The 27,034-nt window shown below is 44.5% G+C and overlaps 1 protein-coding gene across 2 annotated transcripts in view; it reads right to left on the bottom strand.

Moving 5' to 3' along the window:
* The window catches only part of Syndig1 (synapse differentiation inducing 1), a 157,231-nt gene that overhangs the window by 94,757 nt on the left and 35,440 nt on the right, over positions 1–27,034 (bottom strand). For both annotated transcript variants that reach the window (XM_005072553.4, XM_013115179.3), the window contains exon 2: positions 7,140–7,696. In XM_005072553.4, coding sequence (XP_005072610.1) covers positions 7,140–7,619 — 480 coding nt within the window. In that variant the 5' untranslated portion in view covers positions 7,620–7,696. The remainder of the gene's footprint in view (positions 1–7,139; positions 7,697–27,034) is intronic.

Raw genomic sequence — 27,034 nt, 5'->3', positions numbered from 1 at the left:
GGCTCACCTCAAATGTCTGTTGAAGATTCTGCTTTCCCCATCATGTATAACTACACAAAAACTCCATTGTAGTTGCAGTCACACAAGCCACAAGTTTCTGAGTGGAAAAACAAACACAGAAGACTCAGAGGGCCCAGACTGGGGTTCTCAAAAGACAAGAAGTGGCCAGTGACAATCCCAGACCTGTTCTTTGTGATTAGTTTGTGAACACTGCACAACACTGACACAGATGTTTACCATAGTGTACCCCTCCTCCAGTACAAAAATTTAAAAAAACAAAAAAATAAAACCATCATGATCATTCGGAGGCAAGAACCCAGAGTTAGCAGATCTGTCTTAGCTCCAAAGCTCTAGCCATAACAAATGTGTGATGCTAAAATCCTTCCAGCATCTGTTAGGCCTCATTTAGGGTGAGATCTTAGTATTCCCTATCTCCAGTGATGTGAGCATTATATGTCACAATTTGCGAAGTACCTGACACGGAGCCAGTGTTCCCTGAATTCCCACTTGTCTCCTCCTTTTCACTACAATGAAGAAAAGGCCCAGACCTTATGGGCAGGTTTAGACTGCGCTCTATGGGCTTCCGAGTCTAAGAGATGTGCATCGAAACCAGCAGGTCAGTCCGCAGTGACTTTTGACACAGGTCATCACAGCTGACAGCAAAGGGTTTCACTGCCCTCCTGCAGTGGTGTACTCTAACCAATTCACCTCTCTCCGTGGCTCTAATGGTATGCTTTATAGAATTGCTTTTTATGTGCCCCCCCTAATCTCGTAATCTCGCTGCTTGAGCTAATTTGTGTGAAATGAGAAGCGGCTTCCTGTTGTGGTGCTCCTGGAAGCTTCAGGTTTTAGGTGAGGGCTGGGAATCAGATAAAGCAATGGTCACATACCAATGCCAAATTCCCGGGAGGTGAGTATTGCTTCATTGGAGTCCTAGTCCTTACCTAACATCTGTAGCTTCCTTCTGCCAGGAAGGAGGTTCTGAGGGAGTGGACACCAGGTCAAATTATTTCTGCCCGGACTTCCCTGAAGAAACCATTAAGGTGCATGTCTAGTGGGACTATGTGGTAAGCAATCCTGAAAAACCCTGGGAGGTCTACTTAGTAACTAGGAAAGATGGTGAGCATCTGATGGAGCAGTAAGACCTTCCATGAGTCTTCTTGAAAGTGACTGTGGAACCCATGCAGGACACTTCCACAAACACAAAGGCAAATTGAAGACTCCATATGATGTCTTAGAGTTGTGGCTGGATGGGAAAGGCTCTCTTGAACCAAGTTTGCCCTGTACAAAAGAGGAGCTGGTGAGCACCTTGCCACCCAGCATCTGGGGGCTGCAGCTCTTGACCATCCTGGTGGAGAGAATTCTGTTTATTCCCTTTTTTAATACACTCTAGTGTGTTTTCTTCTTTTTTTTCCAGTTTTGATTTCATTTACATTCCAACCACAGTTCTCCTTGCCTCCTCCTATCTCTTCTTACCTCCCCCTAGCACATACTCCCCAGTCTACTCCTCCCATGAAAAGTCAACATAGCCTGGCACAATAGGTTGAGACAGAGCCAGGCCCCTCTCCCATGCTTTAAAGCTGAGTGTGGCATCCCACCATGGGGAGTGGGCTCCAACAAGCTAGCTCATGTACCAGGTTTATATCCTGGTTCTACTGTAGGGATCCCTCAGCTGGTTCAAGCTTCACAATTGTCTTCCACATACAGACGGCCTAGTTTGGTCCCCTGGAGTCTCCCAGTGGAGAGAATTCTAACCTGTTGCTCCATCACTGCAGCCAACAGGTATCCAACATTAACAAGCATAGATGCCAAGCTAAATAACCAACAGCTAACTACGAGCAATGAGTGAGGCCAGAGGGACCAGTAGACCAACCACTAACTAAGCTCAACTCAGTGTTGGCTTTATGAGAAATGCTAGCTTTAAATCACCAAGTCCTGAAGTGATTCGTTACACAGCAAATGCTATCTAATATGTGTGTGTCTGTTACTTCCTAGAACGAAGTAACAGACAAAACCCACAAAAGTCAGTTAATGCATGTTTTTATTTTTTTCCCAGGAAAAAAAAAGTAATAAAAAGCACCCACAACAGATTGCGGCTATACTCTTAAGAATGCTTTTAAGAACATTTCTTTTTCTCCCCTAGATTTCTTGAAAGATCCAGTAACCACTCTGGGGTCTTAAATGTCTTTTTAGAATTGAGAGTGTCTATACTGTGTCCTGATTTCTTGTACTCGAGTCTGTGGGGTATGGGGATGTCTTAGTCTAGGTAAGCTCCTTAGAGACTAACCAGAAGGTCTAAATGCCCAAATGAACATTTTGAGCACTGTGATGTTCCTTTAATGTTATTTAGAAGACCCTTCATCTGACCAAAGTAGAAATACCAATGTGCTGTATCAAGTAGTGAAAGGCCACTCTCAAATATGAACATGGTAACCCCATCATCACAACTAAATATTCCAGTTACATGATTCTTAGAAGGATTGTTTCTCATGGTTGTCAACGCCACAACTAGGGCAGAGGGAAGCATTTGAGTGGGACAGCTCATTTCCTCAGGCCCTTGTGCTACCCATCAAAGCCCTGTACTTACCAGGATAGGAAACTCTGCCCCTCTTAACACCACCTCCTAGTTTTTAACACAAGAGATTGCTTCTGGATAGATGCCAGACCTTTGCAACGTTGCAAAACAACAAAAATAACAAGCTGAGGTCATTGCATGAAAAAAACGTGCAATAAAATGGAGCCCAGCTGGTAATGGATTGCCAAAAATGTAGATCCAGACATAGCACTAATCAATACAAACTGCATTTAAATATTGGTCGGTTAGCTGCAAGCTCAATCAGATGCCTACACAAGTGTTAGGAAGGAAGAAAATTCTTAGGCCTTTCTCAGAAGAGTTGTCTTAGGCCTAAGAAGATGCACAATCACCTGTTCAGCTCTCAGCGGTCTCGATACCCACGTGATTAGTCAAGGAATGCGTATGACTGTGTCAAGAGGGAAGAGGAAATGGTACACACATAAAAGGGAAAAGGATGATGGAGACAGTCAGAAATTTATTTTACCGTTTCAATCTAGCCAGAATCCCACTCCATAATTACAAGGACATAGTGTACCTTGGAGTTGATTTTCCAAAACCCCTTACCAGAGCTGCGCATGCTCTGCGGGCCCCTCCCTATCACCAATCAACGACAAATTTCACTTTGAAGTGTCTTTTCCATTGCTGATGCTGTCCTGATTTCCTCTCCATCACTTGTGAAAACAGGGCTCTGCACCTCCAGCTTGTTGTCTCCTCCTTCTGTCTCCCTACATCTCTCCCACATCATCTTTCCACTCTGTAGCTAGAGCAGTTTCCCCAAACACATCGTGTCTGTTTTAGTTAGGATTAATATTGCTGTGTGGAAACACTACGACCAAAGGAACTTGCCGTGGAAAGGGTTTATTTCACGCACACTTCCATATAACTCTTCCTTATCAAAAGCAGTGAGGGTGGCTGCAGCACTGAGGAGAATTGATCCTGTTCCTCGCCAACTGCAGCCCCGGGGACAGCAGGTCCTGCACCTCGCCTGGGCAGCACAGGAGAGTTGTCCCTGATGGCGTGGGTACGGGTGAACTGGCCCTCATGTGGTGGTGTGGGCAAGGGAGAGGTAGATGCTCATCTTGTCCCTTGTCCCTTGCCACCTGCGGCGGGTGGGAAAAGCTGGTCCCCGGGGGTCACTAGGGTAGGAGAGCCCACTTCCACTTTGCTGCAGCACTCAGAAGAGCAGGCTCTGCACCTCACCTTGGTAGCACAGTGGAGCTGACCCTGTTGATGGGGGGGGAGCACAGCTGATCAACCCCCACAAAAGTTTGTGGGAGACCTGGTCCCACCCCTCATCTGCCATACGGGAGAGTGGGTGAGGGAGAGAAGACTCCCCCAGCCTGGGGTGGGTGGGAGACCTGGCCGTGGGGTCAGGAGAATAGGAGAGTTGGTACTGGACCTCATCAGGGCAGCACAATAGAGCTGATCCTCTTGGTGGGGGTGGTGGATGGGGGTGCGGAGGTGGGGGGGTGTAGATGAGCCTGCCCAGAGGGCTTAAGAGCAGGAGAGCCGATCCCAGCCCCCTTGTCCCCCATGTGGTAACATGAGGGAGGGAAGGATTCCCTCCCCCCACACCCCTCACCACCTGCCTCAGAAGGAAGAGCTGGAGACCTGGTTCTGCCCGTCCCTGACTGCAGCATACAGGGGCCAGGCCTTGTACCTCACCTGAGGAGCACACTAGAGCTGACCCTTCAGTGTGAGTACAGGTGAACCAGTCCTGTGCACAAGAGAACAGGAGAGCAACACAGCTGCCCCTTCTCTCATATGCCGTGGTGGCATGGGTGGGGGAAAACACCTTGCCATCCTCGGCAGGTGGGAGAGCCAGCTTCCAGGGCGTGGGAATGGAAGAGCTGGCTCTGTCCCTACCAACTGCAGCAGTCCAGAGAGCAGTCTATACAGCTCGCCTGGGCAAGACAGTAGAGCTGGCCCTGGTGGTGTGAGGGCTGGAGAGCCAGGCCTGAAGGTGTGAGAGCAGAACTGGCCCTGCTCCTTGCTGGGGCAGTGCTGGAGAGCTCGCCCTGGTGGTGACTATGCGGGAGAGCTGGTGGGCTGACCAATCCAGCTACCACCCAGGCTCAGAACCAGGGCTATGAGTTAGCCCACCCCAGCATCCACCTCATCTATGAACGGCTGGAGTATGTGAAGGGGACAGATCTGCAGATCCAAAGCTCCAGGATCTCCATGACACAGGACAACAACAGGATATCCAGGAGGAGTCCCAGTGAGGACCCAGTATCAATGGGATAGCAGAAGGCAGAGGCCAAACTAATGAACATTGCAAAGAACACTTCCAAGCAAAGATGTATGGACAAAGGGGTATCTCTTGTGACTCACTGGGCCACAGTACAGCTTCCGCACCGAGATTTTTGTTTTGTTTTGTTGAGGGGTTGGGAAGATGAGTGGGTTTGGGATGTATGATATGAAATTTACAAGAATCAAAAAAATTTATAATAGTGCGGCCAAGAAGTCAAGCAGGGCTAGAACCTGAAGGCAGAGCTGATGCAGAGGCCATGGTGGATGCTGCTTATTGGTTTGTTCCTCATGGTTGCTTAGCCAACCTTCTTATGGAACTCTGGAACACACGCCCAGGATTAGCACCACCCACAATGAGCTGTGCCCTCCCCCACCAATCACTAACTTTAAAAGTACCTTACAAGCCGGGCGTTGGTGGCGCACGCCTTTAATCCCAGCACTCGGGAGGCAGAGGCAGGCGGATCTCTGTGAGTTCGAGGCCAGCCTGGTCTACAAAGTTGAGCTCCAGGACAGCCTCCAAAGCCACAGAGAAACCCTGTATCGAAAAACCAAAAAAAAAAAGTACCTTACAGGCCTGCATACAGCCTGATCTTAAGGCGGGATTTTCTTAATTGAGGTTCCCTCCTCTTAGATGACTTCAGCTTGTGTCAAGCTGACACAAAACTATCCATCACATTGTCACAGCCTTCCTGCCTGAAATCTTCCAAGGTTGTCTACTACAGCCAAAGGCAGACATCAAAGCCCGCAGCCTATAGGCCTCAGTTCCTCCATGTGGTGTCCTACTCTGTCTGTGCTGTTTTGTGAATTAAACACTAGAAGGTTCTGATTCTCCATTATTCCACACTTTTTAAACTGGAATCTAGCAGGTTGGCCCACAGGATGTGGCACAGCAGAGAAGCCAAGAGACATGAAAGGTACAGATGAGTTTAAACTCCCTGGAAGCTCCAGCTTGTCAACCTGCCCTTCCGTCTTATGGCTTAGTGTGTGACTTTCCTGAGTTCAGCCTCCATTAGATGATGAGGTTCTCAGTGGTAGGACCCTTCTTGCTGGTCAGGCGGGCTTCCTCCATACTCCCCATGCCCCCACCGGCCTTAGCACTTCTACTTAGTTCTATTCCGGGTCAGCTGTTTCTGTGCTTACCACATTTCCTAGGGCTGGGATTCTCTCACAATAACCCCTCAAGCCTCCATATATCTGTTCTCAAGATACAGGATAGGGTTCCACTTATTCTATAATGATCTCTGACAGCTTCCCACTCAAATCACAATGTCAGATCTACATTCTCTTTGAGGACTGTTTTCAGAGCCAACAAGACACTCCTTTATCAGAATTTCTGTGTCCAATTCTCTCTGCACGCGTGGTGCTTGCTTCGCTGGTTCATACACAACAGGCAGATTCAGATACTTCCTCTTGGCCAAACACCGAGGCTTTGGAAAACAGCAGATAGTTACCACGGGCATTATCATGGAAGCCAAAGTGCCCAGCATCTAGCTTCCTTCAGGCTCTGGCTGGCCTCATGTCTTTCTCTTCTCACCAGTGTCATAAGATGGCATAAATGCCTCTGCTTATGGAGGGGGCTACTCAGAGACCTGGCGGTGACCCTGACAGGCTCCCTTCCTGAGCACTGTACTTAAGGCCCAGCAGAACACCCTCTGTTCTCTGGTGGCCTCTCAGTGACTCCCCCATCACAAGGCTGGCACTGACACTCACTGTGCCCTATCTCACCGAGTCCTGGTTGTGTGTCTCTCTGTGTGTAATTCAAATGCCCTTCACTTGTCTTAACTACTAAGGAGGTAAGGCATGTTGGATTCAGAAACATAGTTCAGTGGACCAATGCTTTCCCAGGATTTGAGAAATCCCAGGTTTAATTCCCTTATCTCCCCCTTTAAATTTCTATTGTTTCTGCTTCGGAGTTTTGACATAGCAGGACTCCCAAGAACTAGTAGAAACTTCAGGTATCAAACCAAGGGACCCACTATGACAGCAATTGTTCTCACACCATATGTCTCTAGACTCATGTAGCCCTCTTTCTTGTAGGTTGTTTAGTGGCAGTATCCCCAACTGCCCTGGCATCCAGTGTTGGTGTCTGTAGCCCCACCTACAGGGCTAATACTAGATGTCACCTTCAGCCAGAATCACTGAACATCTCCCAGTCTTTTTCCATTCCTTCCATCCCTCACAAATGCTCAAGAACACCTTCTGTATTTCTGCATGACAATGTCACTCCCTGGCTTTTGCTGAGCACTCACAAGTATCCCTCAAATCCCATTGCCCCCATCCCAGAAGGTCTCCAACAAGCACATCCTCTGACCTCCAGCTCCTGTAACTCTTCTTCTTCCTCCACATCATAGGACAGGGTGTGGATCTTGATGTCATCAGCTGAGAGGTCGATGAACTTCCCATCAGGGTACTCCAGGCTGTCTTTGGTGGGTGACCGGTCCTCAATGAAGGTGGTCTCACAGCAGTCAGTGGCCATGCCATCCCCCCAGGAGCGGAGCACACCATCTGAGTAGAGGATGATGTTGGGACGATAGTGGGACTCCACGGACTGCTGCAGTGTGTTTGGGTCCAGCAGCTGCTGCACTGGCTCACTTCTGCCTCCTTCCAGGCTGCTTGGTGCTGCACTGGCCACCAGCCTATGGCTCTGGTACTGAGGAGCTGGGTAAACAGACACCAGACCATCCCTGCTCTCAGCCATGAAGTTTCTGGTGTTAATTAAGCCATTTCTTTTGCCAGCATCACTGATCTTACTGTGTACCAGAACACTCTTCTGCTCAATGATGCCATCCATGGTAGACTCCCTCCTGCTGGGTGTCAGGCTAGCAGGCTGTACTCACTGGTCACACGAGCCCCAGAGGACCCATTTCCCTGGAGGAGCAGGAAACAGAGAAGGTAAAAATTATGCAAAGCTCATAACACAGATCTACATTGCGTCAGAGTTTACCAGCCATCTGACATGCATAGTAGCTATGGAGTCAGATAAATACAGTCCATCCCATTCTGTGAATTTTAAAAAGGGTCCATTAGTGTGCCATCCAGATTAAGCCAGAAATCGATTACCTGCATCCCTATGAAATCTTTTGCTTCCAAATGGGAGAAACTGCAGGAAGTGGATCTACTGCAGCCCTACAGAAGCCTCTGTCAAACAACAGACATCCTGAAACTCTGAGAAACTCAATCACATTAGCATCCCAATGGTCTACAGAGAAATGTAATTGCATGTCTGTAGTGGGGATTGACTATTCCAAGTATACAACCATTCATTCAAGCAGGAGAACACTCCAAGGGAAGACAGTTTAAAACTACACTCTGCACAGACCAAAAAAAATAATGACAGGAAGACCATGCCACTACAATGTTCCACACTGAGGGCATATGTAGTAAACCTACCAGTGCATTCTTGTGTACCTAGTAGGATGAACACTTCACTCATAAATGATGACTGACTCCAAATTGTTTGCCCTTAGATCATTTTACCTGGGCTTGCACAATGTAGAAAGAAAGGGAAGGAGGAAGGAGGGAGACAAAGGAAGACCAGAGCTTAAAGTTCAAGGAAATGTAATTCTAACATTTTCTCAGATTGAATGTTAATAGCAATTATATAAATACTAGTGTTTTGTGTGGGCTGAGGAGATGGCATAAATAGAAAAGAGATTGCTGTGAAAGTATGAGGACCCGAGTTCAATCCCAAGAACTCATATAAAAGAAAAAATGCTAACTGTCGTGGTACAATACCTCTAATTCCAATACTGTGGGGGCAGAGAGAGGAGGATCCCTGGAGCTCGCTGGCCAGCCAGTCACACTGAATCAGCAAGCTTCAGCTTTAGTGAGAGACCTTGTCTCAAAAAAACTAAGGTGGAGGATGATCAAGGAAGACCTTCACATATATAAGCAGACATATGGAGATAAACACACGAACATGGATATACACACAAAAGCTTCATCTCAGGTTCCTCTAGCACTAACATTTTCTGTGACATCTACGTATTTTCTAATTGTAGACTTTTTATTGTATGTGGTGGTAACTACAGAAATCTAAAATTACACTCTGAAGAAAGGAAGAGTGGTGGAGAGGACCTTTGTATCTAATTGAAAATTCTGAGATCAGATTCAAATAGCGAGGTCAAACTACAGCACAAGCACTGAAAGATAGTAAGAATTATTAATGTGAAACCATGTGCAGTTTAGAGAGGGGTCACAATGCACCATCTCCTCTGCTTATGCAGTTTTGACATGTCTATCTCTGGAGATGTTATTACCATTTGAGATCTAAAATCTTCAATTAAACTACTTGAAGAGAGATTATTTAGGGGTGACTGTAACACACCAAGGGTAACATGTTTGAGGACCAACTTTATCACAATGTACTTCTGGGATATTTCTGGTCCAGTCTTTCTCCTACAGAGTAGGCCCTGGCCTGCTCTCCTAACTGAGTCCCTTGTATCATTGTGGTCTAGTGGGTGTACTAGCAAGCCTACAGAAAACTCGAAGACCTAGCTTCTCAGCCTGAGTCCCATCTACCCAGACTTTGTAAATACCTTGCTAGCAGACACTGATTGCATTTGTGCAGATACAGCCTTTCCGCCTCACCCATTGAATTGTACGCTCTTGGACAACCAGAAGAAACATTTCCCTTGGCTGGGGAGAGTCCAGCACCTCTTCTTGACTTTTCCCCTTATGATTCCCATTGCATTCTTCTGTGCCAATTTGACAACTGCTGAGGTCAGCATCCTTCTACCAGAAGGAAAGTTACAACCAAAGAATCAGTGGCATATTTTCCCTTTCTTGCACAAGGTATGGAGCCAGCAGTCAGAGACTGTATGTTGAAGTAAACTGTCTTCAGAATTATGCAATTAGAATAAGCCCTAGTATTGTCTCCCTGAGTTGGCCATGCATTAGAGGTGGGTTCAATATTAAGGTTCTTAGAGGCAGATATGGCTCCATTTCTTTCACAGTCCCTGTTGCTTAAAGTGTTGCTGACATGCAAAAGATTCAGTGAAGCCTGGGAGTTGGTTAGAAATATAAAAGAGATGAGGTATAGCTCAGGGAGACAGCACATACTTAGTACACATCGGTTCCTGGGTCCATCCCCTGTTCCACACATCTGCACAGAGGACACATGCATAGCAGAAATTGCAGCAGATACATACCTTTTGAATCACACCTACATTCTTATGATCTCTGCATCTCAGTCTGCACATGAAGTTTTAAGGCTAGATGAAGCAGGCAGTAAGTAGTGACAGGGGGTTGGGGGGGAGCTTACACTATTCTATAGTAGTGTGACTAGTTGCTGGATTTTATAGTTGGTTTTTTACTCTCTTTTTTATTGTTTTATTTTGAGATTATAACAGAACTACAATATTTTCTCCTTACATTTCCTCCCTCCAAGCCCTCCCATATACTCCTCCCCACTCCCCTTCAAACTCATGGCCTCTCCTTTTCATTAGTTATTACAGCATGCATAATATAAATCTATGTTATATTACAGAAACAATTTTATAGAAATATTTATATAAATAATATTTATGTAAATAGTCTTATATTATATAATATAAATATAACCTGCTTGATTATATAATGCTACATGTATGGATGCTTTCAGGGATGAACATTTGGCACTAGACAACAAATTGGTGTGCTCTTCCCTGTGGAAAACCACCTCTCTTGCTCCCAGAACAAGACATGAAAGTAGGAGCGAGATTAGCTAGAAAGAAGAAGGGGTCCAAAAATGAATGAGGGAGGGAAGAAGGGAAGCAAGAGAGAGCCATGGATCTGAATCTGAACAAAATGTATGGTATACAAGTGTGAAATTATCAAGTATACATTCAGGATATTGTATACATTTTTTTACAAAATAAAAAGTAGAGAAATGTGAAATCTGAAACACTTCAGGTCCCATGCATTTTTGAAAAATGTCTTATTTAATTGTGTGTGTTTATGCATATGAATGAGAATTCATGTGTCCCAGAAGCCAGAAGAGCAAAACCAGTCACCTAGTCTTGGAGTTGCAGGGAGCTGTAAGCTGGTTGACTCATGTGTTTAAAGCTGTACATGGATCTTCCATAAGAACAGTAAAAACCTCTGAGCCATCTCTCCAGCCCCAAGATGTAGTCTACAAATAGATATTATTAATAGCTAAAATGCCTGGGACTGCTTTTAAAATAATGTAGATAGAAGGAGTGAGTATTGACAATGAAATAATAGTGGTGATGAATTGAGAATTCATGAAATTGGTTGATGAGATATGTGGTCTGCTTTATAATTCTCTCTAGTTCCTTGCATGCCTGCAATTTTCTATAATAAAGATCTTTTGCCACTCAGTGAAGCTGTGTGTGTAAGGAACACTGCAGACAGAGGAAGCAGCATTAAGCCAAAGCCAAGGGGCAGGGGGAGTGCTGCTGGTGGTGGTAGGTAAGCAGAGAGAGGACCAAGGCACATGGAGGAAGAAGGGTGCAGTCTTCTGGGGGGCTTTTACTTGTTTGTTTTTCAGTATTTAAGCCTGAATTTGGTCCATCCTAGAGAATATATCACTAAACTGCATCCCTATCTCTTCTTGGAGGCCCTTGAGTCCCTATATAAGGAAACAACTAGCAAATTGCAAAGGCTTTTGAGTGAGATGCACTCACCACGTAGGCCATTTAAGTCTACGGGTCTGTGAGCAGTGTGGGGAATGAGTACTAGGAAAAGTATGCAAACATAGACCTGCTACTCCACAGTAATGCCATCTTTACTGCTTGGCTGACTTCAGGGCAGCGAAGAAAATCAGAATCATAGCATATCCTACAAGATCCTTTGATGTTACATGACCCAAGATAGCCACAGCAATGCTGCTGTGAGTTGTGTGTCCCACCTATGTGAAAAACAGTCATGATGAAGCAAACCAAACAGTCTCCTCCCTTGTGGTTAATGCCAGAAGAACAATCCCTCAGTTGCTCTTACTCCCTAGGGGACAAAACTACCTGCAGGCAAGACTCAGACTCAGTTCAGCCTCTTCAGTCCTCTGTCATGGGCAGGCTCCTGGTGCGGGGGGCACGTATGGGACACTGGGTCAGAGTCACAGACTCAGTTCATAAAAGACAAACTCAAAGCATAGCCTGTCCAACTCCAGTATCTTTTTCTTCTTCTTCTTTGGTTTTTCGAGACAGGGTTTCTTTGTAGTGCTTTGGAGCTCTATAGGCCAGGCTGGCTTTGAACTCACAGAGATCTGCCTGCCTCTGCCTCCCAAGTGCTGGGATTAAAGGCATATACCAACAATGGCCAGCCCAACTCCAGTTTCTACTAAGGTTAATAAGACAACTGTTTATCTGAGACTACTTCTGAAGAATCATAGGAAACCTATTATGAATTTCCTTCCTTAGAAACCCACCAAAATAAAAGGAAACAAAGGGCAACAGAACACACCTGAGTGTGTAGAGGCAGAGTTCATGTCCCCTCCATTCCCTCCTTTGCTTGTTCTCTTTGTGGCTTATTTGTCATTTATTCTCAATGCTTCTATTGCTGTTAGTCTAGACTTACCACTTACATCTCCTCCTGTTTCCAACTTCAAAAAGTCATTTTCTGTGCTTCATCCCCTGGATGCCATTCAGAGACCAGGTCTGGTCCTTGTCCTGGTGATGCCACTGAGACTCAGCTCACTCTATCCAGCTGGTCAAAAGTTTTATTTACAAATCAGAAACATGGTACTGGGATGTTCCTGTTACTGTCCTGTATCAGATAGGTCTCTCTCTCTCTCTCTCTCTCTCTCTCTCTCTCTCTCTCTCTCTCTCTCTCTCTCTCTCTCTCTCTCTCTCTCCCTCTCTCCTTCTGTGTGTGTGTGGTGTGTGTGTGTGTGTGTGTGTGTGTGTGTTGGGGGAGTTACTTCATGTTAATACATTTAAAAATACATGAATAATGATATTTGAGGTCATGGGCAATCAAACCAACCATCTCTCTCTTGAGGGCTGTGGGTGTAATGTTCTGCTGCCATATGGTCTTCTGGGAGACTCTCTTGAATGCTGATCACATTTCAAGACCCCAAATTAAACTTTATCTCCCTCCATTTCTGCCTCATGGACTGAGATTCAGAATGCCCACTGCTTACTCTTCCTGAAGCATGTATCTGTTTTTAAAGTGGTCTTTTGAGTATGAGAGATTCCCTAGGGGGATCTACCGCCCTGTCTTCATCTGACATCCAGGAATTTCCATGCCATTTCTTTCTGCCCAGTAATTTCCATGTGATCCACCTCAGACACCACTTTCTCTCAAAAGAGAGCCAAGCAGCAAGGGTCTCATAGTGTCCCACTCAAGCTATCACAATGTGCTTACTATGTGACGTGGCTCCCTAGTCAGAGCCACTGTTTCAGCTACCTTTACACTTCCAATGACCAGTCCCTACATCCTTCACCTTGCTCCATAAGTGCTTGAAGAGTAATAAGAAGTATTTTGTTAGTGATAGCCAACAATGGATCTTAGAGTAAGAGTGCCAAGAACTTTACTGAGGAAAACGGAGCATTACTCTTATTTGATGAAGAAAAGCCTCTTGTTCAATAAGTGGCCCACAGAGCTGTGCAATAGATTACCTATCTCAGACTAGACTGTGAAATCTAGTGGTCTCTCTCGATTCATAAATAAAACTTTCATTTACAAAGAAGCTATTTAGCCAGAGGTTCTGCATTTCTTAGCAGGAATTATATCAGTAAACGATCTCCTAGAACAAGCAATCTCCCACCTAGCACTTGCCTTTGGCAACAAGAGCTGCAGTTTGATTTTCTTCAACAAGGTGTTGGCACAGATGCCATCAGAGAACACCAAGCCACTATGAGCTCGATTAGGAAAGGAGGTGATTCCATTCATCTTAGTCTGGTCGTGTTACTAGAGTAAAACACTTGAGGTTGGATAGCTTGTAAAAAGAGGCTTGTGTAGCTCGTGACTTTGGTGTCTGAAGGGCTCAAATATCATAGAGTCAGGTCTCTTAGTGAAAGCAAAAAGTCATGGAAGGGGCAAGCACACAGGATGGCCGGGCTTTAAAATATGCTTTTGAGAGAACTCGTCCAGTCTTCACCCATTCCCAAGAAACAGCATTGATCTGCTCATAAGGGCAGCACCCCAGGGACCTAAAACCTTCCTCTAGGCTGACTGTACTGGCACCTCAGTATCTCCATAAAAGGACCTTCGCAAGGGCTCTGAGCATGAACCTTTGGGGAGTGAACCACATTCCAACACAGCACCATAAAATTTCTGGTTTATTTAAGGTTGATGATATCTGAAGATCATGCAAGTGCTGATTTAGAAGCTTTCTATAGCTGAACTGAGGTCACCAACCTGCAAATAGGAATCATCTCTTGGTGCAAGCCAGTCTTTGAGGACAATGGGTTTCAGAGGGACCCAGTCATTTCCTCACAGCACAGCTGAACTCAAGTACCAGGACAAATTCACCAGGAAAAAGTCAAAATGGGGAATCCAGATTATCCATCAGAAGCAGGTGAAGGAAAAAGGGAAGGAAGGGAGGGAGGAAGGGAGGAAGGGAGGAAGGGAGGAAGGAAGGAAGGAAGGAAGGAAGGGAGGGAGGAAGGAAGAAAGGACGGGAAAGTGCCCTGCATCAAACCATCGGCACGTGGCAAGGACAGAGCAGGCACAATCGTGCATTCACTTGACAAACATCCAGTGGCACCAGCTGAGGGAACATTCTGGATGAGGGGTTGTGGACACCCTGGTTGGGTGCTGCTCACAGCATAGGAGAAAGACATTAGCCCAAGCGCTGGGGTGTGGTGAGAGCTAGGGACAAGGTGAAATGTGCCTGCTAGGAAGAAGCAGATGGGCAGTAACCTAGTTTGAGGATCCAGATCTTGCATGTAAGGAAAGACCTGAAGGGTGGGGTGGAGTTAGTTGGGTCACAAAGAGAAGGGCATGATCCATGCCATATGTTTAGGGCCCTGAGGCAGGGAACAGACAGGAAAAGGGCCAGGACAGCCGGACTTCACACAGGATAGGAAGAGGAAAAGGGGAGGTGGGGGCAGGAGCACCAATCTGTTATCTCCAGGATTTACATCCCAGACCCAGATCTTCCTCGGTGTGTAATGAGAGAGGAAAGGAAGGGAGAGTGCAGTCTCTGGTTTCCGATTAGACCCTTAGACAAGGAAAGATGAGGTCATGATGGCAAGTTCACACACCCCAGAAGAGCTGACCCAATGGGAGCCTCTCCTTACCCAGGCCTCCACTGCAGCATAGGAACTGATGGCACTGGCCAGGTCAGGCCGGCAGTGTTTCAAGGTGTCTCCTGCAGTTTCGTTTAGCCAAGGGATCAGTGGCCAACACCAGTATCTCTAGGCTATGGTGATGCTGAGGCCAGGGTCCTATCCTCTCCCACTGACCTTCTAGGGACCTGAGCCCCCGCTCCCCAAAGATCAGTTTCTTGGATGACTCAGTTTCTCTTTTCCTTGCTTCTCCAGACCCTTCTAAGTTACTGGCTCAGGGTGCTGAGGTTTAAATATCTTTTGCCTTTTCTGGAACCCACATTAAGATTTGTCCCCAATATGAGACATTATGGGGTGGAATAGGGAGAGTATAAAGGGATTTTAGGGAGGGAATTAGGAGTAGAACATTGCTAGATTGAATACACATTCTCTCTCTCTCTCTCTCAAAATTATTCAAACACACATATCTGCACAGGCACACTCACACTGTCACACACATTCACATTAACGCCCTCAAATACACATATCTCTTACTTACATTCAGTCTCAGTCACATACCCTCATTCACACATATTCACACGTATTCACATGTATTCACACGTATTCACACGTATTCACACATATTCATTCATTCACTCAAACTCACTGAGCTCTCCACATTCTCATGCGTACATACTCTATATCCTTTTACAATCTCACACATTCCTGCGTGCACATATCACATATTCTCTAATACACTCACATACTCACTCACACAGTGATATACACACAAACACACACTCACGCTGACTTACCCTCTCACGCATACACCTCACGCAAACACATTCTCTAACATACTGTGCACTCAAGTACAAATCCACACATTCTCACACGAACTCACACTTACATACACTGTACCATGCCACATGATGGGTACTTTGTGTCACTTTACAACTGACAGAAAAATGTGTCTCCTCTATCTTGGGCCAGAAATGCAAACAGAAATTAACTTTTTTAAAAAAGTATTTTTAATTTTAGTTTATCACTTTTCTTTAAAAATACTGTGGTGTTTTGCAACACACACCAGAGCTGTAGTGGATGCGTAGCCTGAACTGGCCATTCCCTGTGATCAGATTGGTGACTACTCTGGTTGTCATCAGAGAGCCTTCATCCAGCAACTGATAAAGGCAGATTCAGAAACCCATGGCCAAACACTGGGCCTGTTCCTGGAGTCTTGCTGAGGAGAGGGAGGAGGGATTGTAGGAAACAGGGTAGGGAGGGAGGGTAAGGAACATCAGAAGAAAACCCATAGAAGCAGCTAGCCTGCCTCATGGAAACTTACAGAGTCTGAGCCAATAACCAGGGAACCTGCATGAGACCAACCTAGGCCCTTACGTGTATGTGACAGTAGTGTAGCTTGGTCTACAGGTGGGATACCCAGCAATGGGAGCAGGAGTTGTCCCGGTGCTTTGACTGGCTCTTAGGAACTTACTCCTCATGCTGGATTGCCTTGCCCAGGCTGAATACAGTGGGTGGTGCTTAGTGTTATGACAGCTTAATATACCACGCTTTGTGGAAGACCATGGGAGGCCCGCCTCTTTCTGAGTGATTACAGAAAGAAAGGAGAAGGGGGTTGAGGTGGTGGGGGAGTGAGAGGAGAGGCTGTGGTCAAGATGTAAAATAAATTAATTGATTAATTAATTTAAAGAAAGAAGGAAGAAAAGAGAAAGAAAGAAGGATGGAAGGAAGAAAGAAAGGAAGGAAGGAAGAAAGAAAGAAAGAGAGAGAGAAAGAAGGAAGAAAAGAAAGAAACTAGAGCTGCACACAGAGCTTGCTTCTTCGAGAACAAGCCCCAGGCACTAGACTACTGTCCTACAAGCCTGAGTGGCATAACCACAAGTTCTGTATAGCCAATATGTGTATAGATATCAGCAAACAACTGGAATTCTATGGTCAGGGCTTGATGAAGTGGTCACTTTGAGATATCCAAGCAGAAGCCCCTCACAGAAGTTTCAACAGAAGCAAGAAAACTGGTCTGCCAGGGGAGAGAAGAATGTGTTGGCATCTTACCACAAAAATCCAAACCAGGTCTGCAAGATGGTTAATTTTCTCTGCAAATTCATAAAATGTTGATTACAGGAAAAGGGTGTTTAGGGGTCACACAGTCTTTGTGCCCTTTGTCCTCAAGAGAATAGTTCCTCATCACTAATTGATAAATTGGTATTCTGGTTCCACAAAGCAGCCTCCGAAGGTGGAATAATTAAGCCTGCTCTGAAAGATGCACTCTCTCCCAAAGGGTTGGGCAACGGTTTTCTCCTGGCCTTAAGGCACATGAGCAAACACAGCTCACTGAATGCTAAAATAATGAATGCCCCTGGGCATCCTTGGGGTGTAGCCTCACTGTGGCCCTGTCGGTGTCTTTTAGTTTCTACTACAAGGACCTAAACAGAACAGTTGTTGATCTAAATGCAGAAAGAAAAGATTCTCTGGCCAGCAAGGGGGACAGATGGGACTGGAACCAACGCAGGTACACATGATGCCAAGGTGTGGTCTCCTCACTGTTCTGAAGACCCCCCCTCTTGGGATTACTCAGACCAGGTTAGACCCCTGGTCTTTAGGTCAAGTCAGAGCACCCTGGGTACGTATGAAGGTGCTTGTAAGAGAGGGAACCTGGGGGAGGAAGGAGGGAGGACAGAAAAGAGAACAGAATGGAAGGGAGGACAGGGGATATAAAAGTTGAGCCAGACTCATCAACATTCTAGTTTTAGTGGTCACCCCAACCCTCATCCCCTCACTTCCTCTGCCACTATTGCACCCCATCGTGAGGTGATATGGCCAAAAGTGGCTCTTGAAAGAATCTGTGACATGCTGTTTGACTTCTTCTCATAGACTGCCTCAGGACTTCATTACAGGAACAAAACAATAAACTAACACAGTTAATAATTTCATTCATCTTTTGTCGGTTGTGCCAGGGATTCTGGACTGTTCTACTCTCCAGAGTTGCATCCCTAGTTCTCATTCTTTTCAAAGAATTAGCTCTGTTGAGATAGAATTCATGAGTCTTAAAACTTAGCTAATTTTTGTTTTATTTATTTATTTATTTTTTCGAGACAGGGTTTCTCTGTGGCTTTGGAGGCTGACCTGGAACTAGCTATGGTAGACCAGGCTGGTCTCGAAGTCACAGAGATCCGCCTGCCTCTGCCTCCCAAGTGCTGAGATTAAGGGCGTGCGCCACCACTGCAAGGCTCAAAACTTAGCTAACTTTTAAAGTGCAATGCTGAGTGTAGGCATGGACTTATGAGCTGTACAACTCTCCCCACTAATTTTAAAGCATTCCCTGCACACCACACCCAACAGGCTCTCCCACTCCCTTTCTCCAGCCCCTGGACACTACTACTCTTTTTCTCTGTCTCTGGATTTGCTTATAATTGACATTTCACACCCACAGAATCATACAAACCTTTTGTGACAGGCTTCTTCCCTTTAGCATGTTGCTTTTGTGGACCTTTCTATAGCCCTTTATTCCTTTTATAGCTGAATAGTCTTCCTTTGTATGTACCGGTTGGGTTTGGTTGTAGCTTTCATTTGGGGGTTATGCTAATTATTGTCACTAAATCCTCGGACATCGAGTTAATTATAATCTCAGTCTTCTGGTGAGTGACTGACAAAACAATTCTTTCCTTTGGTAGGCATACAGTTAGAATGAAGTTATCTTTAAAAGGACACAATATTGCAATGTGCCATACCTTTGGGATGAAGGAATGGCATGGAACACAGGTGACAGACCTCATACTCAGTTGGAGAGGAGTATGTCTCTGAAATATTGGCAGGACTAAATCATCCCTATCAGGCATGGACTCAATGGGAAACAGAAAACCCAGACACCATAAGTGCCAGGTGACTTTAGTCTATGGAGCTAGATTCTTGCAGATAAGGCAGCTTCCCAAGCAGAAGCTGAAGGTAAAAACAGCCCCAGGAAACTGGGGGGGAGGGGCGGGCATTCGAGTAACTGCAGTTAGCTGAGCCAGGGCCCTAGGTGTGTAATGGGTGGGGATGGCTCCTAACATCTTTAATCCCTTCTCATGCAGCTCAATTAGGCAAAGTACTCAAAGGACATCAGGTGCCAGTTGCTCCTGAACCCCAGCACTGCTAGAAGTCTTGTGTGTAAATAGCCAGCTCCCTCCTGCTAAGCAGACGATACCCATGCTGAAAAAATGCAAATCTTTATTCAACAATCATTGTCCAGCCTTAATATGAGGGGAGGTGCCTAGTTTTTACTGCATCTTGATATGCCATGTTTGGGTGATAACCACTGGAAGCCTGCTCTTTTCTGAATAGAAAACAGAGGAGGAGTTGATGGGGCCAGGACAGAGGGGAGGTGGAATGAGAGACTGGGGAAAAAGAGGGAGGGGAAACTTTGGTCAGGATGTAAAATGATAGCAATAACAATAAATAATAATAAATCATTAATAAAAAAGAAAATTAAAAAAAGAAATTTTACTTTTAGTACAAATACATGGGAAAGCCTGGGATTTGGCAGTGGGGATTGTCAATGAAGTATTCAGAGCTATGTCAATTATTATTACTATTAGTGCTATTATTATTAAAAATTGTCTGTAGTACAAACTCATGGAAAAGTCTGTGATCAGCAGGGGCGACAGTTAATGAAGCATCAGGGTCAACATCTGAACAGCATCTTGTCCTGCAAGTAACACAGACAATGTGGCCTGGTACTTCCTGCTCATAGGTGAACCCAGACTTCTGCTAGAGAGTGAAGGCCCCACATAGCACCACTGGGGCTGACTCTATTCTCTTTTTTGTGTTTGTTTTGGTTTGGGTTTTTAAATGTTTTTATTTAAATTAGAAACATGCATGCCTCAAAATGTCAATCCCAGCTCCCTTTCCCACCCCTCCTTCCTTGCCCCTCCACCAGCCACCCCCCCCAGCCCAATCCCCACATCATTCCCCAGGGAGGGTGAGGCCCTCCTTGGGGGGATCTCCAGAGTCTGTCATTTCATCCAAGGCAGGACCTAGGCCCTTCTCCATGTGTCCAGGCTGAGAGAGCATCCTTCCATGTGGAATGGGCTCCCAAAGTTCATTTGTATGACATGGTGAACATTAATCTACTACCCAAGGCCCTAGAGATTTCTGAGGCATCTTCACTGGCACTGTATACATGGAGTCTGGATCAGTCTCCTGTTGGCCTCTCAGCCATCAGTCTGCGGTTCAAGAGCTCCCCCTTGTCCAGTCAACTGTCTTTGTGGGTTTCACCAGCACGGTCTTGACCTCTTTGCTCATTACTCCTCAATCTCTGTCATTGGGTTCCAGGGGGTCAGTTCAGTGGTTAGCTGTGTCTTTGTAGATTTGGAATTTGTCCTGAAAATCCCTCTATAGACCAGGCTGTCCTTGAACTCACAGAGGTACGCCTGCCTCTGCCTCCCATGTGCCACCACCGCCCAGCTGACTCTATTCATTCTTAACCTGATTTATCAATGGTCAGAGAAATCTAGCAGTTATGATGGGATTCTGAAATAAGGACACATGATATATTTGGGCCATTGCCACCTTTAAAAGTCTTTCTAACTCCCCTAGCTTTGTAATTCTCTATATTTCTTCCATCTCCTTAAGCAACTTAAAATTGTGTAAGCACATAACTATGCGAATGTGCGGGCCTCAGGGTGATATTTCAATATGAACAGACAAAATCAGAATAATTAACAGTTCCATCAGCATGACGTTTTGTAAGGGAGGCATGGTAAGAGGAGGTTTCTTTATCACCAGCAGAACCACATGCCAATCAATCCATCTCCAGCACCCTCACTACCGCCACTGGCATAATTTATCACTAGCATGAGAAGTGCCAACACCACCATCACCATTACTACCACTGTCACAAGCAGTATCAATATGACCACCAGCCTCAGTAGCACTGCCAGGACCACCTCTAACTCCACCTCCAGGGATGCTACCCATATACCACCATCACTGCTTAGTAACTTTGCAATCACCATGGAATCAATGCTATTATCATTATCCCCCCCACTGGGATACTACCATCACCACTCTCACCTACTATCACCATCCCTAGAACCCCAGCCTACAATAATCACCACCACTACCATCCCAAACACCTTTACATCACTAGGATTTTACACACTATTGCTCATGAGCTAAACATCTAGTATCCACACGTGTTCGTAAAGCCTAGAAGACAGTGATGGATCTTATGTTTTCAAATGATGGAAGGAAAGAATTTTTCATGGCACATGATAATTGCATGAAATACAAATGTCGGTGTCTATGAACAAACTTTATTAGATGGTATTCATAACACCTCACTCCCATTTGTCTATGGCAGCTTCATCACAAGAACAGTTATGATAGAAACCATGTCATCTGCAAAGCTTAGTGTACTTATAACTTGACTTTTAATAGAAAACCTTTATCCACTTCTGACCACAATCCCTGTTATCTCATCAATACACTGGTGCACCACGGTACACTGCTGATGCTAACAGCATCAGTAAGGTGAGCCAGTAAGGTGAGACCACACTGTCCATCGAGGGAGAGAAAGAAGAGGTCTGCAACCAAAATTTGGTCTCTAAAATTCTCATGTGTGAAGCTAGTTTTCAGGGGAAAGCCTTGATCCCCACACTCTCAGTCACTAGAAATGGTTTGGCTAGGAACCCCCTTCCCTGTTGATGACAACAGCAAAATCAAACATCTAGAAAAAAATGTATGTTAGAAACAGGCCTCAGAAGTTCTCCATAGATAGAAGGAACCTGGGTTTAAATTAAAGGGAGGGAAATACTGCTATGGTTTGAATGAATTGCCCCTCCCCCCAACATAAGCATGATAGAACTTAATCCCTAAAGTAGCCACAGAATGGACTTCCCAGTCTCTGGAACTAGGAGAAATAAATTTATATTAGTTATTGCTTAACCTGTGGTGTTTTGTGATTGCATCAAGAGCAGACTAAGACAAGCCTAAATGCAAGAGGAAATAAGATGCAATTAGCAAGGATAAGCAAAACACCACAAATCAGAAGCACAAAGGCTGCAGATGCTGACACCATCAGATAAAGACTACATGCTAACAATGCTGAATGTGTCTAAAAATAGAAGACTCAGACTTTTAGAAATAAAGAAATACATTGGAGAAAATTAAACACTCAACAGGCAGACTATTACTTCTAGCATTAAAGTTGATTAGATGCTCTGAGTGATCCTCTTGCTGCAAAACTAGAGCCTAGATTTTTTGAGACACTGCTAGCTTGGAGGAAAATCTCCAAAGATTGCCCCTGTACCACACTGGCAATCAGTGGAAGGGGTATAATCACATCCAAAAGCTGAGACCAAAGAACTGTTCTCAGCTAAGGTGCATGTGTGTGTTGGAGGGAGGGTGGGGATGTGCAAAGATGTCTATGGTACATGAAGGTTTTCCATTTCCAAGGGACACAGTTTCTTGAAGAATATAAATTACCCAAAGATCAAAGAGACCATGTGGAGGTGGCTTTCTGTATTAACAGTGAGGATACTCAAGGCAATGTAGTTCGCAACTGGCTATGGCTAGGATCCAGTTCATGGGAAAGGATAAAGGACTCATTAAGAGTCATATACTGCTCACTTTCCCAAGTTCACAAAATAAATGTAGAGATGATAATACAGACAGCCCTTTATTCATATCACAAATGATGCTATCAAAGAATGTTAATGTGGTTAGAGTACAGGCCCTGGGTTCAATCCCCAGCACCAAAATAATACTAATAATAATACTAATAATAATAATGATAATGATGATGATATAATAATGATAATAATGATGATGATGATGATTGTATCCTGTGGCTACAAAAACAAAATAGAACAGTTATTTGCTATTTTCTATGTCATGGGTTTTTCCTCAACCTCAAATTTCTCAAATAAACCAAAAATATAAAATTAAAAATCATTATTCTATGTTTTTCCTATAAAATGTATGTGTTTAATGCAAAACTACAACTTGTTTATTGCAAAGATCCAGGAATAAATACACAATTTCATGGACCTAGGATTGAATTCACCTTCTAATGAGAATGACATTGATATAATAAATGCTTGATCTACTTCCTGAACCTTCCTATGGCACACAGAGGGCCAGCTCAGCCTGAGAAACATGAAAATATCAGTAGCTAAAATTAGTTTTTCATAGTTCTGACTGATGAGAAAATGATTCTCAGTGCAATCCAGTATTCCTGTGCTAATATCTTTAATTTATTCCTATAGCCATTTATTTCTTGGCTACTAGTCTGTAATGGTACCATTATTTCTCTATTACCCGATGATGGCTTTCAAAGATGGAGTGAAGGTCAAAGAACACAAACTGGGCTAAAGTATTAACTCCAGGGAATGTGCTGCCCAACTCCAGTCCACTCAAGCTGAGTCTGATCCCCTGGCCAAGAGGAAGGGCTTTAGGAAGGCAGGACGTACAGTTCAAAGCTGGGCCTCATGCCCCTTCATTCATTTCATTACAAAACTTGACAACAGACAGGAACTTGGGTTTCTATTGGGTGAACTCTGTAGATTGTTCTAGATTGAAAAGGCAGGGCTGAAAGGGATGCTCCACAGTGAATAGAGATGAGTCATCCCTCTGATAGCAGCAAGGACCCTGTGAATCAGACCTCGGGCAGGAAGCCAGGGGCTGGATCATGGGCATGGCTGGCTAGGCAGCTCCTGTGATTACCTGCTGCCTAGAGTGACAGAATTAAGCTTCCTCTCCAAAGGAGGAATTTTTTATTGAAAACATTTCCTTTAAAAAATGTAGCCAATGATACAGTGTCCCAATAGTTCACAGCAGTTGCTATGACCAGCATTTCCATACAGAAAGCACTGCCATATCATGCCTCTTCCTCACCAATGGCATGCTACTATGTCGTCCAATGGCATGCTACTATGTCGTCCAGTGGCATGCTAACTAGAATGTCAGTGCTCGGTGGGGCAGTGAAGGGAAAACGGAGATTGTTTTACTTGCCTGCTGGAGAAATCTCTGTGCTAGAAACACTACTGCACATAGCTCCACAATCTGAACTCCCACATTTGGGAAATCCTACACTGAGGCTCCCTAAAATGTCGCCTTGAATGAGTAATTCCTATGGGGTATCTGTCAGGCACACCCTGACATCAGGAAATCCCCAATGACAATTTTCAGTTATAGTTCCACTGAAGATACTCTTAACTTAAAACTTTAAAATGTATCCAGAAACAGACAGAAGAGCTTTCCAGAACTGCAGCTTAGTGACTGAAATGAGTCTGTCCAAGACACACAAGAAAGAAATTCAAATAGGTAAAAAATACAGCATTAAAAAACAGTCTTTAAAGTGCTTGCTACCCAAGTATGAGGACCTGAGTTTATCCCCAGCATCCACAGAAAAAGCTGGATGTGAGGTCTGTGATCCTAGAACTGAGGAAGCAAAAACAGGAGGATTGCTGGGGCTTGCTGACCAGCAAGTCTAGCCTAAGTAGTGAGCAACATGTTCAATGAGGGGAGGGGGCTTCTCTAAAAATAGGGTACAGAGTAAGAGTCTAGAAGGATAAATAACATCAGTCTATGGTTTCCAAGCGCATATGTTTGCACACTTGCACACAGGTAAGTGCATATACCACACACATGCACACGCACGCTCACACACACGCACACACGCACACACCTAACTCTGCATACATGTGTGTTCTGCCTCTAGGGGCCGAATAAAGCATGCCTGAAGCCTATCGGGTTGTCACCTCTAACAGCCATTTGCACCAGGGACTCAGGACACTGATGAATCAGTGCTTGTGTTCATTCTAAGGATTTCTCTTGTTTCTCATCTTTGGCCTTCTCTTGAATTCTGCTTTGGCTTATTCTGAACACACCCCGCAGCTGAACTCTGCAATATCACTTATTCTTGCTTCTTCCTAACCCGGTGGTGAGGCTCTGCTAATCTGCAAGCTCCTTGCTTCCTCCTCTGTTCAGTTTCCTTTTCCATAGCTGCTCAAGATTATTCCAGGATGTTCTGTGGGGGAGGTGGGAGTGGGAGCTGCTGAAATCTTGTCTTTTTTTTAAAATCATTTCGAAGGGCTATATTTATTTCATTTCCAATTCCTGCTCTTGTTTTAACTTTTGCATGCTCATTTGGATTTTATTTTAGATTTAAAATACAGCCTTTCACTTCTAGATTTCCCTTTTAATTTTGTTGGCTGTGGGCTTTTGCTTGTTTGTTTTAGCATTTATTTTTAATCTCCTTTTTTATTGTACTTACCTCATTATTCATCTGAATATTTAAATTACAGGGAATTTCACTATTATTCCATTCAGTATCAATTTCCCACTTGCTCTACTGTTAACATTGTTAGTATTGTTCTCTTAATAGTTTTACCCTCTTGTCTAAGTTTTATCCCGCTTTTTCACTAAACACTGTTCTTTCTTATTGTTTTCTCTTTAAGATCAAACTGTGAACCCCAAAGCGGTTCAGGCATTTGATCAGATCAATCAGCCTGCAGTAGTCTCCTTGGAAGGTCAGCTATGCCCACTGATGCTCTGTCCCATAGGATAACACTTGCGCTTGTTGGACATCATGTCTCCCATGTCTCATCCGCCCTGCTTGGAGACGAGCTTCTACTTGCAGCATCTAACTGTGGCTAAACTGGGTTCCTGGGTGTTATTAAGGAATCATCAGTAAACAGAGATTTAGACTTCCAGCTTTCAAATAATGACACAGAGACTTATTATTGATTATGAAAGCTTGGCCTTAGCTTGGGCTTTTTTTCCAACTAGCTCTTACAACTTAAATTAATCTATTAATCTACATTTTGCCATGTAGCTCAGTTACCTCTGCCTTTTACTGTATATTCAGCTTCTTTAGTCTTGCTGGTGTCTCCCTTGTGTCTTCCCAGAGTTTTCTCTGACCTGACGTCCTGCCTACTTACTCCTGCCTAGCTATTGGGTATTCAGCTCCTTGTTATACCAATCACATCAATACATCCTCACACAGTGTACAAATATCCCACAACACCTAACCCTAGTCCTTGGGAGGCTAAGGTTGGAAGACTGAAAGTTCAAGGCCAGATTTGGCAACATAGTAAGTTCAAGGGCAGCTAGGGCTACATAAATAGATTCTATTTCAATGCATTAATAGCTGGAGATATAGCTCAGTGACAGAGTTATTGCCTAGCATGTGTGAGGCCTGGGTTTGGTCCTTGGCATGGTGGAAGAGGTCTAGGGCCCCAAAATATTTAGCTTTATTTTGCATGCCTTTTGCTTTATAACTCACTAAGGTTTTAAAAGCCTGGGTTAGCAGACTCTTACATCAGAGTGACAGTAAGCTTCCAGATACAGATGTGCTGACTTAATGAAAATTCCCCTCTGGAGCTGTTTATAGAACCTTGCAGAACTAATTCAGGCAATATAAACTGAGGCCAAGAATGGAAAGTATTATACTGTTGGGGTCAACATTTGAGATGATATTAACCCCCTCGATCAGATCTGCCATCCTGGACCATGATGTGAATACAGGACCTCCTATCAAAATACTATGATGCAGATGGACCTACACTTACCACAGATCCAGAGCATCTCTTAGAATTGGGAGAAGTAGACATTTCTTAGAATTGGGAGAGGGAGATGGCTAAGAGTCCCAATTCTTTAGCTGGAATGTTATTATCAACAGACTGTTTTAACAATTTGTCTCAGGGGCTGCAATGGTGAAGACTAGCCTCTTACCCTAATTTCATTTCTGATATCCTGAAGTAAGTCCAGCCCCAATCCCCTGCTGTCTAAGCTCAGTCCCTTAGAAAGCATCCAGTCAACACAAACACCTGGGGCAGACTTGGAGAATCAATTTTGAGTCAACAAATATACAATAATATATTAATATATTCATAATTAATATTGATTGCCAACTTGGCATGGTCTAAAATCATCTAGAAGACCAGCCTCTGGGCAAGCTGGCGTTATTAGATGAGATTAACTAAAGTAGGAAAAACTTCCTTAAATGTGGTTGGGACACCTTTCATGGATTGGAATTTTGGACTGAATATAAAGA

The sequence above is a fragment of the Mesocricetus auratus genome, unplaced genomic scaffold (genome assembly GCF_017639785.1).
Source record: "Mesocricetus auratus isolate SY011 unplaced genomic scaffold, BCM_Maur_2.0 Super-Scaffold_100004, whole genome shotgun sequence".
NCBI classification, from domain to species: Eukaryota; Metazoa; Chordata; class Mammalia; order Rodentia; family Cricetidae; genus Mesocricetus; species Mesocricetus auratus.
This window is presented reverse-complemented; position numbering and strand designations above follow the sequence as displayed.